This window comes from Hipposideros armiger, unplaced genomic scaffold (genome assembly GCF_001890085.2).
Source record: "Hipposideros armiger isolate ML-2016 unplaced genomic scaffold, ASM189008v1 scaffold_29, whole genome shotgun sequence".
Lineage (NCBI taxonomy): Eukaryota > Metazoa > Chordata > Mammalia > Chiroptera > Hipposideridae > Hipposideros > Hipposideros armiger.
The window spans coordinates 5,297,959-5,312,676 of record NW_017731379.1 but is presented as its reverse complement, the minus strand read 5'-3'; the positions used below and the strand labels follow the sequence as shown (position 1 = coordinate 5,312,676).

The 14,718-nt window shown below is 38.6% G+C and overlaps 1 protein-coding gene across 9 annotated transcripts in view; it reads right to left on the bottom strand.

Moving 5' to 3' along the window:
* Positions 1-13,739, bottom strand: part of GGNBP2 (gametogenetin binding protein 2) — a 29,428-nt gene extending 15,689 nt beyond the window's left edge. The window contains exons 1-5 of one of the 9 annotated variants that reach the window (XM_019636735.1): positions 13,532-13,739; positions 12,817-13,015; positions 6,000-6,080; positions 4,499-4,752; positions 2,481-2,579 (exon numbers count right to left, since the gene is read on the bottom strand). In XM_019636735.1, the coding sequence (XP_019492280.1) occupies positions 2,481-2,579; positions 4,499-4,752; positions 6,000-6,080; positions 12,817-12,909 (527 nt within the window). In that variant the 5' untranslated portion in view covers positions 12,910-13,015; positions 13,532-13,739. Of the gene's footprint in view, positions 1-2,480; positions 2,580-4,498; positions 4,753-5,734; positions 5,836-5,999; positions 6,081-12,816; positions 13,070-13,316; positions 13,386-13,531 lie in introns of those variants that run through there. The other 8 variants (XM_019636730.1, XM_019636728.1, XM_019636732.1 and 5 more) reach the window with 8 other exon arrangements.
* Positions 13,740-14,718: the final 979 nt, after the last annotated feature.

Genomic DNA, 14,718 nt, shown 5'->3' with positions numbered 1-14,718 from the left:
AAAAAAAAAAAAAAAAAAGATAAAGCTTTCTGGAAAAGTCTTTCCACGTGTTTTCCTCTCATACACTGCACTCACAGCTTAATCCATTACAGCCTTACACTGCATTCACTTTTCTCCCCATTCTGATCTGGATTCCGCTTGTACTCAATCACATCGGATCAAGATCACCAAGGATCTCAGTGCTGCTAAGGCCAATGGATACTTTTAGGTCCTTGACGACTCAGCAGCACTCAACACAGCTGACCAGACCCTCCTGAAACACTCTTCCCTTGGCTTCCTTCTACCTCTCTGGCTACTCTTTCTCAGGTTTCTTTACCGGCTTCTTTTCTACCATTAAATTGAAGTCATCATTCTCTCTTACTCTACTCTTTCTCTTGGTGATCTTACTATCACTCTCTCAGGTAATCTTCAATCATCAGCTACAGGCCTACACCTTTCTTTCAGATCTCAAACTTATTCCCAGGCAGACAAAACCTTGGCTTTACTTGCACGGATATGAGAATACTCTCAGGAAGGCTGAGCTGGATTAATGTAATTGATTAGGCTGAAACCTAATCAATTGTATTATACTTTCCCAGGAGGAAGTCTAAACAGACAAATGTGGGAACAATGAAAATATGTAAAATGGAGAGTCCCAGAAGCACACAATGGCAGTGACCATCTGAAGTGGAGGAGAGGAGTATTGGCTAAGCAGGCTGTAGTCCCTGGCCTGCTCTCCATATGGCACATGGGGCTCACTGAAACTACCTTAGGAGACACTCCTTAAGATCAACTAACTCCATTCACACTGTTCCATAACTCAGCCAACCACCTTCTAAAACATATGCCATCCCATGTGGTGGGGCTGTAGTTGAAAGGGGATGTGAAGTCTGTGGAGGTTTGTTTTTTTGTTTTTAAGCTGAAAGACAGAAAAATGTAGCTGCATGTCAATTTAATAGAAGTATATAATTGATGACCCAAAGGCATTGAGAACAAGAGAGAAGACAGAATCCACAGAAAAAGTGGAAGGACTGGAAGGAAGGTGGCAAGGAGCACAGATGTATAAGATGTTGGGTATCTATCTGTTGCTTTTTAGTTCCTCAATGAAAAATATGTACAACAAAAAAACCAGAAGGCAGGCTTTTTATTATATTGCACAACCCTGGCTTTAGCTAACAGGTCATTTGGGAAAGGTTGTTGTCTAATGAGAAAATCAGACTGAATTCTGTATTCAAAGTCAGGAATTCTCTAAAGATTGGTACATCAGGTATGTGAAATAATTATCCTTAGATAACCACTTTAAGTTGTGTAGAGCTTTACTGGGTTCAGAGTACTCTCATATTCAGATATGTAATGTGTGGTTCCCATTTGGATCCTGAGTCTAACAAATAATGTAAAAAGATACTTTTTGAGACAGTTGGGGAAATCTGAATATGAACTGGGTATTGGATTATTATAGTTAATTTTGTTAGGTGTTAAAATGGCACTGTTGTTATGAAAGAAAATGTCCATATATTCAGAGATGCGTGTGAAAATATGTAGGAGTAAAATCACATGTCTGAATCTTGCTATAAAATGCTATAGCAAAGAAAAAGGTGGATAAACTAAACAAATACGGCAAATCTTGATAATTACTACTGAATCTGTGTGAAGGTATTTGGGTGAAGAGGGATCCTCGTATAGCCTTTCTATTTTTCTATGTGTTTGACAGTTTTTAAAATAAAATTTAAAAATGTTTTTGTTCCTGATTATAAGGGGAAAAAAAAAACCCACCTTGTTAATAGATTAACACACAACCACTTGGTCATCAGGTCTTTTTATCAGGGAGGAACATGTCTATACAGCAATGGTGTCAACGCTATTAATGAGATATTCAAAACTAACTTTTAAAATTAATTCACAAATACAGTTTTACATAATCCCTTTCTCTCCAAAACAAAAGTTACTTCTTAGAAACTCCCTTCAAATTCCATGGCTTCGCCTTATCACCCACAACCCCAAGCAATTTTGTAGAGGGCTACTGTGACATTATGCTGGGAGATTGGGACACAGCCTTGAACACTGTAGCAATCTAACCAAGAAGAAAACTGCAAATTAGTTACATAAACACTGCTATAACTGATTCAAGCCTTTTTTAAATCTTTGATAATTAGGGAGACCTAGCGACAAGAAAAATAATTTATATATTATGACTGTTATATAGACTGAAGAATGATATCAGTAGTTTGAAAAACTTAATATTGGCAACATAAATTTCCATAAAGATCTCTACCTCTTTCCTGTGAACATTAAGGGAAAAAAAACTTAGAAAAAAAATCAAACCTGTATTGTGACCCCATATGTATCAAAAAGGCCTATAGAAGTAGTATACATATTCATTTTGACCTTTGTTATAGTATAACCAACTAATGAAATAAAAGTAGTTTTTTTTTTTTACTAAATATAATCAACATTTATAGTCTTAACAATGACAAAGCATCTTGATATTCAATTCTACTTACCCCAAAGGTTTTGGTTTATGCGTATCTAAGGAGTGCAACTGACATCTCTTGTTCTTTTTACTTTTTGGAATAGCATCTATCATGTCATTTAGTTTGGACCTAATTAAAAATAAACCATTAATAGCTTGATAAATATTCATTTTTCTTTAAAATTTTCAAAATATCTATTTATTGCCTTTTAGTGAGAAGCATATTTAAAGTATTATAGACACATCACCTACTTTGAAAATTTCTCCTCAAATTCTAATCCAAAGGAGTCTACACTTGGTACAATTGTCTTCCCATTTCATTCTCAGTCTATCAAAATGTTGAGAGAGACCTGCTCTATTCAAAGTACTCTTTCCCCCAGACTGCAGGTCTCATTCATCCCTGTACCTGCACTTTATCTAGCCGTGTGCCTGGCACTCAAATATTTTATGACTGATTGCTACCCAACTCTCAGTCACCTTCCCTTGTCCAAACATTACCTAAATATGCACTATCCTTGATGAGGTTTTGTGCAAATATAGAAATATGTACAGCTAATATCCACATTCTATATCCAACTAATCGACAAAACCTGTAAACTCTTTTAAACATATCCAGAATCAAACCACTTCTCATCACTCCCACCGTTACTACCCCTTGTCCAATGTGCCTCTCTAGCTTAGACAACTGCAATAGCTGGCCTCCCAAATGGTCTCCTTGCTTCCACCCCTTGCCTTTAACATTCTTCACTTAGCAGCTGCGGTGATCTTTTCACTAGAAAATCACATTGTTATTTATCTGTTCAAAAAGCCTCCAAAGCTTCTTTTCTCAGGCAAAGTAAAAATCTGAAGTCTCTACTACTCTAAACAGGAAAGCCCCAGGGTTTGGTCTTTGGACCTCTTCCTATTTATACTCACTCTGTGGTGATCATATCTCATCTCATGGGTTTCAACTGTGTGTGTGTACTATATATTTATACACACACACACGTGTGTTTACATACATATATATGTAGTGTAAATACTATATTTATAGTTTAAGTACTATATATATGCTAATGACACAAATTTACATCTCTAGGCCAGACGTCTCTGAACTCTACTTGGATGCCCAGTCAGAATCTAAAATTTAACACATTCACAAGTGAGCGCTACAAAATTGCTCCTCCCAGTCTTACCCATTTCAATAAATGGAAAATATTTGTCCTGTTCTTTAGACCCCAAATCTGACCATCATCCTTGATGTCCTCTTACACCTCCACTATCCAAAAATCCTGTTGGCTCATTCCTCAAAATATATCCAGGATTCAACCATTTCTCTTCTGTGGCCAGCATACTGATCTCTCTCGCACGGATTATTAAACAGCCTATTGTTTCTCTGCCCTTCCACCATCTTCCTATTTAGTCTCAAACACAGAGGTCAATCAAAGTAAGCCAAACGTCAAGTCAGACCATGTCATTTCTCTGCTCAAAATCCTCCCAAATCTTCCGTCTCAGAATAAAAAAAACAACAAAAAAACCAGACCTTGGATGGCACTACATAATTGGGCCTTTTATTACTCCTCTGGCCTCATCTATCATTACTGTTCCCTTCATTCATCTGGCTCCAGCCACAATGACTTCCTTGCTGTACTTCCAACATGCCAATAAAACTCCAACCTTTGACCTTTTATACTTGCTGCTCTCTCTCTGCCTTTCTCCAGATAACATACTTGGTTCACTCACTCACTTCATTCAAGTATACAGTCAATGTCATTTTATCAGAGGCCTTCCCTGACTATCCTCCACATTAATTCTACCCACTCATTCTCTATCTTCCTTACTAGTTTTTCTTTGTAAATTATCAAACCTGACAAATTATATATTTGCTTACTGTCTGCCTCTCTCCACATAAAATCAGATATTTTATAGTCAGTGGCAGAGGGAAGTTACTCAATAAAATTATTGAATTTGGGCTCAAACTTTGCCCCAACCAAATTTAAGGAAAAAAGCTACCACTGCACCAAGTTTAAAAATGTAATAAACTCACTTTTTTTAATTGATTATACTTACCCATGTACATAAAATAATGTATAAAGCTTCTTTGCATCAGTCATGCAGCTTCGAGTTACAGATAGGACTCCCTTTGGCCCAACTGTCAGGGGTTCAAGGGCAGGATTTCCAGAATCTACAAGTTGGGAAAAGAGGCGCTCCACACTACGACGACAACCAACACATGGTACAAGCTGAGAAAGTGCGCTCAAGACTTCACGTGATGTCACCACCATGGCAATATTTAGATCTTGTTGCTTAAGCATGCTATGTCGCTGAGAGAAAGAGGGAAAGAAAAAGAAGAGTCCTTGAGAAAGACATAAAATTACTCTTTCACTACCATGTCTGGTTGCTATCCTTGTGCATTAAGTGCAATCTAGGCAGGGTTTGCCATCTCTATCTGCAACTGAGTCAGAAAGGCATGATGATCAGCCTTGTCCACGCTGCACTGAGTTTGTTCCACAAACCCCTCATTTTAGAATCTGGGTATAGAAAGCTGTGCTTAGTATGTCAGGGGTAAGCAGTATGTACCCCAGCATAGCAAAAAGAATCCTGCATCTAGAAATTTAATGCTTGTTCAGTGAGTATTAAGCTTAGTACTCTCACTTAATTAAAAATAAAAGGAAAGAAACGAAAAAATAGACACAATGCAGCTTTACCACATCTTCTTCTCAACTTTTAACAAAACACTATGTTTAGCTACAGGAGTCAAGTTAGGATGGTGATCATACAGAGCAGCAATACTCAAACTGGAGGTATGTATGGACAGGTATGTTATGGGTTAGTGGGAGAGAACAGGCCTATGTTACCTACGTAGGAGCCTGCAGTGAGTAACTAATAGGCTGGTGTATATGGATGTTATCTGTTGGTTATGACAAGGTAGAAAAATGAGAACCACAGCTGTAGAGAAATGGGCAAAACTCTAGTAAATAACTTCTACCTGGATGGAGTTACAGTTACTACAAGTTAACATCTCCAGTTTTACTAAAAACAGATGGGAAAGTAAGATAACGCCTAAGAAGGATTTTTCTCACATTTACCATTACCCATTCATTCAAAGTTTTCTCCAAAGTAGAAACAGAATGAAGTAATGTAACAATTTATCTTCCATTATCTTGGTTATATACAGTGTACTTATAAAGGACCCATATTGCTTAAGAATTAATTAAAAATCATAAAGTTTACAATACAGGATTACTTTTTTTTTTTTACTTGAATAAAACCAACAAGTTCTCAATGAAAAGTCATATACCTTACCTTTTTAAAACAGGAGAGATGACCTTCTGAAATTAAAGCCTTATAGACATGTAAAATGATAACACACAACCACCAAATCTCTTTCACATGACAGGTACATAAATATATTCACTGTAGCAATAGTAAGAGAAAGCAATTTCAGTGCAATCTTAAGACCTAAAAAGCCCTAGGTAAAACAAAATTAATTCTTATGGCTAAAATTTTAAATGACTCTTTAAAACACATACACACACAAATTTAAAATATTGAGTTTTAAAACTATTACCTGAATGAACTGCTTTAGTTGTGCACCATTATTTTGATGCCCATCGAGACTTAACACATTGTCAGGAAATTCCATCACCATCTTAATACGCAAAAGAATAAAAATCAATTATTTTATCTTCTTCAAATACATGATACAAACTATTTTATAAACTCCTAGAATGGAAATATACCCCCAAAGCCAGAACTCCACCTCCTGCCGTCCTGCCCACCTGCCAAATAAAAGTTTTTAAAAAATCCAAGTTATACAAGTTTCTAAAGCCAGAAATAGTATAGTCGTTAGGAGCAAGAATATTGAAGTCAAGCAGACATGAGATCAAATCCCAGCTCTGCCACTTATAATCTATGTCATAACTATGGGCAAGTTACTTAACCTGTCTGATTTTCAGCTTCCTCATTTATAAAATGAGATTACATAATAATTTTTATTATCTCTCACAGAGTGGGTTGTAAGAATTAAATTACACTTAAAAGTGTCTCTGCATAGGCCAATAACAGCATGTAATAAGCGAAGTAACCTGATATTTTAAATACCCTGACATTTTTAGTTATTCTCCTTAACTATGGAATATAGTAAATCTTATAATGTAAATGACCCAAATATACACATATCATACATATATGGTAAGTACTCAGAACAGTATCTGGCACATAGTAAATGTTTCCTCTAATTGTGAACAAAAAGGATACACTGAGATATTTATTCAATTATCAAAATTCACTACCAGAAGAGGAGGAATGTAAAAAAGCTTAAGGATGTTTCAGGATGTCAGATAATGGGGAATTAGTACTTAGCACATTTCACTGATCTGTGACACCACTGATATTAAAAAGTACCATAGTTACGTACCACTAGGAAAAAGCCACTGTAACTAGGATGTCACCAAAAGAAAGAAGGAACACAATTTCAGAGATGTTAAACACAGGAAAAAAAAGTTTGCCTTCAAAACAATGAAATAAAGTAACACATTTATATCTTAACTAAAACATTGTTAAAGGTATCAAACATACTGTACTAGGACAAACTTCTATTTCCAGATGAAGATGACAAAGGCCACAAACACCTACACACCGAAAAGAATGAAGTCAGGATAAAGAAACCCATTTGAGGCAAAAACAAAACACTAAAAAACCTCATCCAGTTGAATACGATCTTAAAAAGATTCCTCCTTCACCAACCAGAACCACAAAGACCTGCTTCTTTAATGAAGGTGACCATTCTTTTCCCTCCACATTAGAAATGAGGGCCTTAAAAGATGCTTGTTCTAACAATAAAGTGAGGACTGAACAACTAAGGCAAGTGTAAGCAATGAAGACATTTTCCTGACTTGATAAGGGGAAAGCACTGGATATGTGAGAGAGGAATGAAGCAGACGCTAAGGATGGGCAATGATGCAAACACAGACTCAACCATCTAGAGGACTCGGTGTATTCACAGAACCAAAAACCGCATGTACCATATGATTCAAATGTTTGTATATTTTCTTATGGAAAAGGAAAATACATATTAGAAGTTGCTATCTCTGGGCAGTGAAAAGATGACTTTTTTCTTTATGTCATCTTTTTTTTTTTCCTATCTTTCCCAAATTTATTACAATGCATATATATATATATATATATATATATATATATATACTCCTTATTATCAGGGAAAAAAGTTAGTGTTCCTTGCTTCCAATTCTATATACATTATACCATGTTCAGAGGCATGCTTTCATCTCAATAACTTTTACTGTTCTGGAAGTTTCTTCTTCCATACTTACAGGCTATATGTCCAAATCTCAGTTTCAAGGATTAATGGTCCAATTTTCAGGTTTCTCAACTTCTCTCTAATTTTCCCTCTCATAGTCTTCTTATTAATATCTCCAAAGAGTGGTGGTAATAACAATAGAGACATTTAGTGTAGCTTCATATATACTAGGCATTGTTCTAAGCAGTTTCATATATTAACTCTATCAATAGTAAAAAGTAAAACTCGCTACTAGCCCACTTTAATAATTTAGTTCTAAATGAACTGGTGAGGATGACTGAAATAAGTGGGCAAAATATCTAATGATCCATACTGCCCATAAAATTTATCATAATTAACAGAATCTACTGAAATTTTTAAAAAAACATAGCCTGGTATTACAAATCCTGGCTAATGAAAACTGATGAATAAAAATAGTTAGTAGTACAATTAACTCACATTATGTTTTCTGGAATCACCACATGGTTTAAAACACAAAAAATATTTAACTGTCAAGTCATAAAAAAGGTGTAAGACAAACCTTTAAAGCCATGTAACTCAATAGAGCATTGCCAGTCACTCCAAATCTACCATTAAGCAACTAACACCTATATTTGTATTTTTACTTGCTTGACACAAATATACACCATTTCACCACATATCAATTGCCACCATAAAAAAAAAATTTAAGTCAATTACCTATACTATTTTAAGATCAAAGCTAACAAGGTCTCTCCTACCTGGTTCATAGGTGAAATCCTAAATTCTGCCTCTGTATAAGTGAATTACTATCTGAACAACTATATTTTATTCTTTTAGTAACTACAGCAGATTAATGTATTGAGACCTGCTAGCTGACCTTTAGAATATATAATTTAGTGAATAATACCTGCTTTAAAAATCCTTTTTAAAAAGTCCACAAGGGTTATAATTTTTGAAAAAACAAACAAAAACCCATCATTGCTGATCATTTCACTTTCACCTAACTAGTATAAACATCAAGATCAGGTCTATTACCGTGTTTCTCCTGGACGTCACTGGCTTGGAGGATACTAAATTTTCTCTTGTACTTACTGTGAAACACTTTAGTTAGAAACTGCATTCACACTAAATTCCACTGTCCTTGCCTTTCAAACATTTAAGACAATGGCTTTTTTACCTTGCTGTTTTCTGGCCAACCACTCACTATAAGCTTTACAATGAGAGATGACAATAAGGAAAAGGGAAAAAAGAAAAAGAAGACAAAGAAGGTAGTAGCATTATTTTTTTCCCCCATTCCTTAAAACCACTTCCTTGACTTAATCTTCAGATTCTAGGTTACCAAAGTGAGACAGTCACGTAAAGTATTTCAGGTGTGGTTTCACGGAGGAATCATTAGTGTTTGGCTTCATGAGGAGGTTGCCTATCCCTACCTGGCCAAAAATAGAACAAGTCTTTGTCCTGCAATTATTGCTTCATAAAGTTTATTGAATCCATTACCCACTTTCACTCTTAAGTATCTGTCCTGGTTTCTCCTGACCACAAACAAACTGTTTTTTAGAGCATTCTCATAAGCTGTAACCAACAATATTAAGTTTGTATTTATTAAAACAAATTACAAAATAAAAATACAAAAACACTTTTTGTTCTTTACTTCATTCTCACAGCAATTTGTAACATCTATCACCTTTGGTAAAATTATTTAATCAAGAGTTCAAAGACAACATTAAATACTAAACTTTTAATAAATGCTAAACACCTAATCCCCAAGTGGATATGCTACCATTTATTATCTTTTTTAAAGTCTCAGTTAAAAACCATCATCAGAGTTTCTAGTCCATTTACATTGGTTTGAATTAGGAGGGTAAACTGTGTTCCAGAAATACTGTAGCAATATGACAGTATTTGTCAAGAACTTTATAAAAGGTTCTTATCCTTTGATCCAATAATTGTATTTCCAAAGCCTCAGGGGGAAAAAAAATTGTAATGCAAATATTTATGCATGATTTATATTCTTATATAGCATTGTATTTATAGCAAAAACTAGAACCTCCTCTATGTCCAACAAAGAATGATTAAATTATGGAATGCTACACAACAAAGTATTACATGACCATTAAAGCTGTTTGAAAGTGACAAGAGAAAATGTTCTGAATATTACATTCAGTGAAAAAAAGCAAGATATGAAATGTTGAGGATACATCTCAACTCTGCATCTTAGTGTGTCTAAAACTGGAATTACACCAAATGCTGCTATATCCTTGGTTATCTATGCGAAGCAAGATTAAGAATAATTCTTTGTTTTGTAGTTATCTTTCAAGATTATAAGGCTTATACAGTTTCACTCATTTTAAAAAAAAAAAACTTCACTTAAAAATTGTAATTCTTCAAAGATGTCTCTAAAATAAAATCTGTTTTCTGTCCATCTGCTATTTTACAATTCTAACAGCACCGAAAAGCATTTTGGCCACACAGCATGCCACTTTAATAAATATTCTACCACCTTATTTATTTGGGATTTTCTCAAATACACCTATATAGATCAGTACTGTACTCAAGTATTCAAACCCATTAAACTACCACGAGTCTTTTAAATGTGGATACGACATACCACTAAGAGTCTACATACAAAGCTTCTTGTATTTACAAATACAATTTAAAATCTCTAGTTCAAGGCTAAAGGTTTCAGCTTCTGTTACTAAAATAATAAACACTTGTAACTGATTATACACTTTATAATTAGACTTAACATCTAGAAGCTAACAAGATTCTAAGACTACAGGAAATAAAGATAACACAATGTTTCCTTCATGCATTACCTATGGGCCCTAGAATAAATACCAAACCAAATGTTAACTTCCATGATACACAACTATCAACAGACCACTGAAGAACATAAACCTCTGCCCTGCCCTCCCTCTTCCCCAACAGGTGTTTGCTCTGCATTCTGCAAGTAGTATTTCATAGAATGGCTCTGAAAGAAACTTGTTTCCCTAAGTATGATGCATTCTTGACAAGAATTTTCACTAACTAGCATTCACTGGCTATGCAAAAGTTTCAAGTAGGGCAATAAATGGCCCCACTCATTCCCTAGTGATAAAACCCTTGCAAAGAAAAACTGCGTATTTTCCTAAATAAAATGCTATTTTGAGAGATTTAAATTAAGTTAAGCCTAAATTTTATTTGCCATGCTCACAATTCCACAATGCAATCAAAGCAAAATTCAACCACCAGGTTCAGTCCAATCCCAACTTCTCTGGATAAGTAAAGACAATAATAAATCACAGTGCAGTTACATCTTTTTCTGTGGAAAATTTTGGAAATTACTATCATTGTACAGAGAATAGAATATAAAAACACCCCAAGTTGGCTATTTTAAAGTGCTATATAACAGATGTAAGGTTGTTATGTTGGCATGAGGAGAGAAATCAGTGTCTATTAAAATTTGATAAATACTCAAATTTATGTTGATTTCCCCTATGCTTTGATATTATACAGTCAATAGTAATCTTATGTCCAAACCCAAAGGCTTTTTTTTTTTTTACATCAAAGGCATTCTGGGACAATAAACATAAAAGGTTAATACTAAACTATGTGCTCCAGAAAAGTGTGTTGGGGGAGAAAACAGTATAGATAAATGAACTCTTATTAGGAGTTTTCAAATTGCGAAATGCATCATTTAATTTGATCAGTGTTAGTTTTTTTTAACTACTTAAAATACAAGTCCATTATACTTTTCAAAAAGTACAAAAGTCATAACCAAGGCATGCAAGTATTTTCCAATATATCAAAAAAATTCTATTTCCCTTAGGTCAGGCCAAATCATTCTACCTTTTTCCATTAAAAAAAGAAAATTGCACTTGGGTAATTATAGATGCTTTCACTTAAAAAGTTCTAGCAAATTAAGTCCTTCAATAGCTCTTCTAATCCTTTTTAAAATACTGCAGCTCAATCAACTCTTAATTGAGACTGGCAAACAGAAAGGCATAGAGTGGCATCTCTACAATGACTTGCATTTTATATAAATTTTGAAAAAACTTCAGTCGATATTTGGGGGGGGGGGGGAATCGGGAACAAAACAGATCAACTGTCTTTGAAAAGCAAAAAAGCCAAAGGTGATAAGATGAACAGACTTCGTTACACCTTATCAAAATAGACAAATGTATAATCTAAAGCTTCAGCATCATCAAAATGCAATATTTCAAAAGATATTCGGAAAAGGTTCATTTCTTAAGAAATAGTTGCAAGAAACTGCACTCATTTCCTGTTCAGAATTCAATTCAAATTTCTGCCATTTCCTTTCAAAGGAAATACTACAGAGCAACACAGGGCAGAGGGTCTGTAATGCTTTACTACCACCAAATCTAAAAAGGAAAACTACCCAGAACTGGGTTTTGACACCCAAGATAAGCAATCAGATTTTTATAATGCTCTTACACATTCAATAATTTTGCTTCCTTAGAAAAAAAGGTGAGGGGGGAGCTACCTGTAAACTAAAAAATGGCAAGAAAGCCCTTTTTGAAGAGTCATGGCCTAGCAGTACATTCATTTCGAAGAGTTTTAATGTTCTAGACAATACAGACTATTTACAATGAAATCAAATCATTTTAGTGGAATTTTTACTGTGCAAAAGCATGTCACTCTGCCCTCAGTAATTATGATTATGTAGTGAGAGCTGTAATATTAAGATAGACAATATACAGGTAGCAGTGTAGCTGCGACGTTAAGATAATTAAGGCTCCTCGAGGGTAGGTGGTTTCTGGAAGAGGTAGGCCCTAAACGACCAAAATCCTTCAACCCTTCTCCTAGGGTTTTCGCGTGCTTTGGCAAAAGCAGCGCCTCCTAAAGCGAAAGGGTAAAGGAAGAGGGTTCAAAAAGGAAGGAAGGCCCGGGGAGAGGGGCTCAAAGTGTGAACGGAGCGCTGGGCTAAGGGCCCGCCGAGGTTACCGAACAACCCACTGCAAAGGCGAGTTTGTGGGGCCTGCCGGAGAAAAGGCCTCGCCTAGGAGTTGCAACACACTCTTTCTCCAGTGCGCAGCGCTCGGCCTGGGGGAGGGGGAGGAGGGAAACAGCTGCCAGGGGAGCGGCGAGCCCGGCCCGGCCCGCTCACCGTGAGGGTGTCGTCTATGTAGAGGGGAATCTGCCTCCTCTCGAAGGGGAACTCCTCTTCCCCGTCCCTGCACACTGCCACCAGTCGCGCCATCGTCCCCGACGCTGCCGTTGCCACCGTCACCACCTCCTCCCAGCTGCCGCCGCCGCTGCTGCTCCTGCTGCTGCTGCTGCCGCCGCCTCCTCCTCCCAGCTCCTGCCTGCAACAGCCAAACGTCGCGAGCTTAAGCACCAGCCGCCGCGCAGCACATTCGCCACGGGGGGGAGGGACAGGAGCAGGAGGGGACGCGAGAGTCGGGCTGCGTTTCCCATCACCCGATTCCACACGCGCTCAGCCAATCAGCGTGGAGCAGTGCGGGGACCCGCCCCCTCGCGCCGCTCACCCACCCCAGCCCCCACCCCCGCCGGCCTCCAGTCAGGGTCCAAAGGAAAGGCGGAAGGGACTCGCCAGCCCTGGGGCTTCCCCAGCCTGTCACCGGAGTTCCAGCTCCAGGACCTCACCCCAGGCCTCAGCTCCACTGCCCACTACCCGCTTCCCGCCGCCGGGGAGTCCTCAGCCCATAGCTGACCCCTTTCTCCCCATTTCTGGCCGCGCCCCGCCCAGTCAGTCCCCCTGGGCAGCAATTGCCCAGCGCGACCCCGCCCCTGGGAGGGGTCGACCCCGCCTTCGCCCTGCGGAGTTGGAGGGGGAAGAGGCTCTCAGACCCTTTCCTCACCCTTCTAGGGGGTGGGCTTTCGACTCTGACCTTCACCGTTTTCGTGGTCGTCTCTCTGACCCCCACTTCTGCTCCCCGTTACCGGCTGACAAGACCCGCGTCAGGGCCGGCCTGGGCGGGGGCGCAGCTCCTAATGCCGTTTCCTCTCCGGGTTTAGTCAGCCGCTCGCGCCACCGGGAGTGGAGGAGGGAGGGCGGGGGACGTGAGGCGGGTGGGGCTGGGAGGAGCTGAGATCGCGGGGCGCCCCCCCCCCCGCTTCTTCTCGCGAGAATGTAGGCCGCCGCCCCTGAGTTGCTTCTTTCGAAACCCTAGCGGAGCGGTGGGTTGCCCCCCCTCCACAAAGCAATCTCGAACCGTGACCTGCTCCCTGTCGGCAATCTATTCAAATCTAAAAAGGGCTGCTGGGAGGAGTGAGTAGGCCTAAACCTACGTTCCCCGCTGCGCGGGCCTGGAAACCGCACTCCGAGGGCCGAGAGGCGAAGGGAGCCGAGCTGATTCAGGGCCCACCGGAGGGTCGAGGCCCAGTGAGAGTCTGGGTAAGTGGGGAGGAGCTGAGACTTTCGGTGGCACAAAGGGAAGGGGAGCCGAACATCTGCGGAATTTGTGAGAGACAAACTACGGGCTTGGTTTCCAGGTAACTTGAGTCTGCTTTCCCTGACACCGTGATTAACCAGGAGCCACCCACAACAGTGCTTCCCAAACTGAGACTGCTTGGAGATCCTGTTAAGGTCGACTAAAGTGCTGAAAGTTTTTTTGTTGTGGTGTTACATTTAGAGGCAAATATCAGGTTGTTGGAAAAGTCATGACGCATATTTGCAACAGATGACGCTGGTTCATTTTTGGAAATACTAGAGTCATTGCATCTATGTTATTGCTATGTCATTTGACAGCTGACACTTCTAGTTTCAGTCTAAAAAAGAATTGAGCGATTTGGTTGAGCTTTGGAGGTTTTACAAGTTGAAGATGGAAAGCCAAACTCTGCATTTTCGCCATATTTTACTGTATTATTTCCGTAAAGGGAAGAACGCGCGTCAAGCTTGTAAAAAGTTGCGTAAAGTTTACGGTGCCAATGCTCTACAAGAAAGTCAGTGCCAACGATGGTTCACGAAATTCCGTGCTGGTGATTTTGATCTCAACGACGCTCCTCGGTCAGGGAGGCCCACCAAGGTTGATGACGACAAAATAAA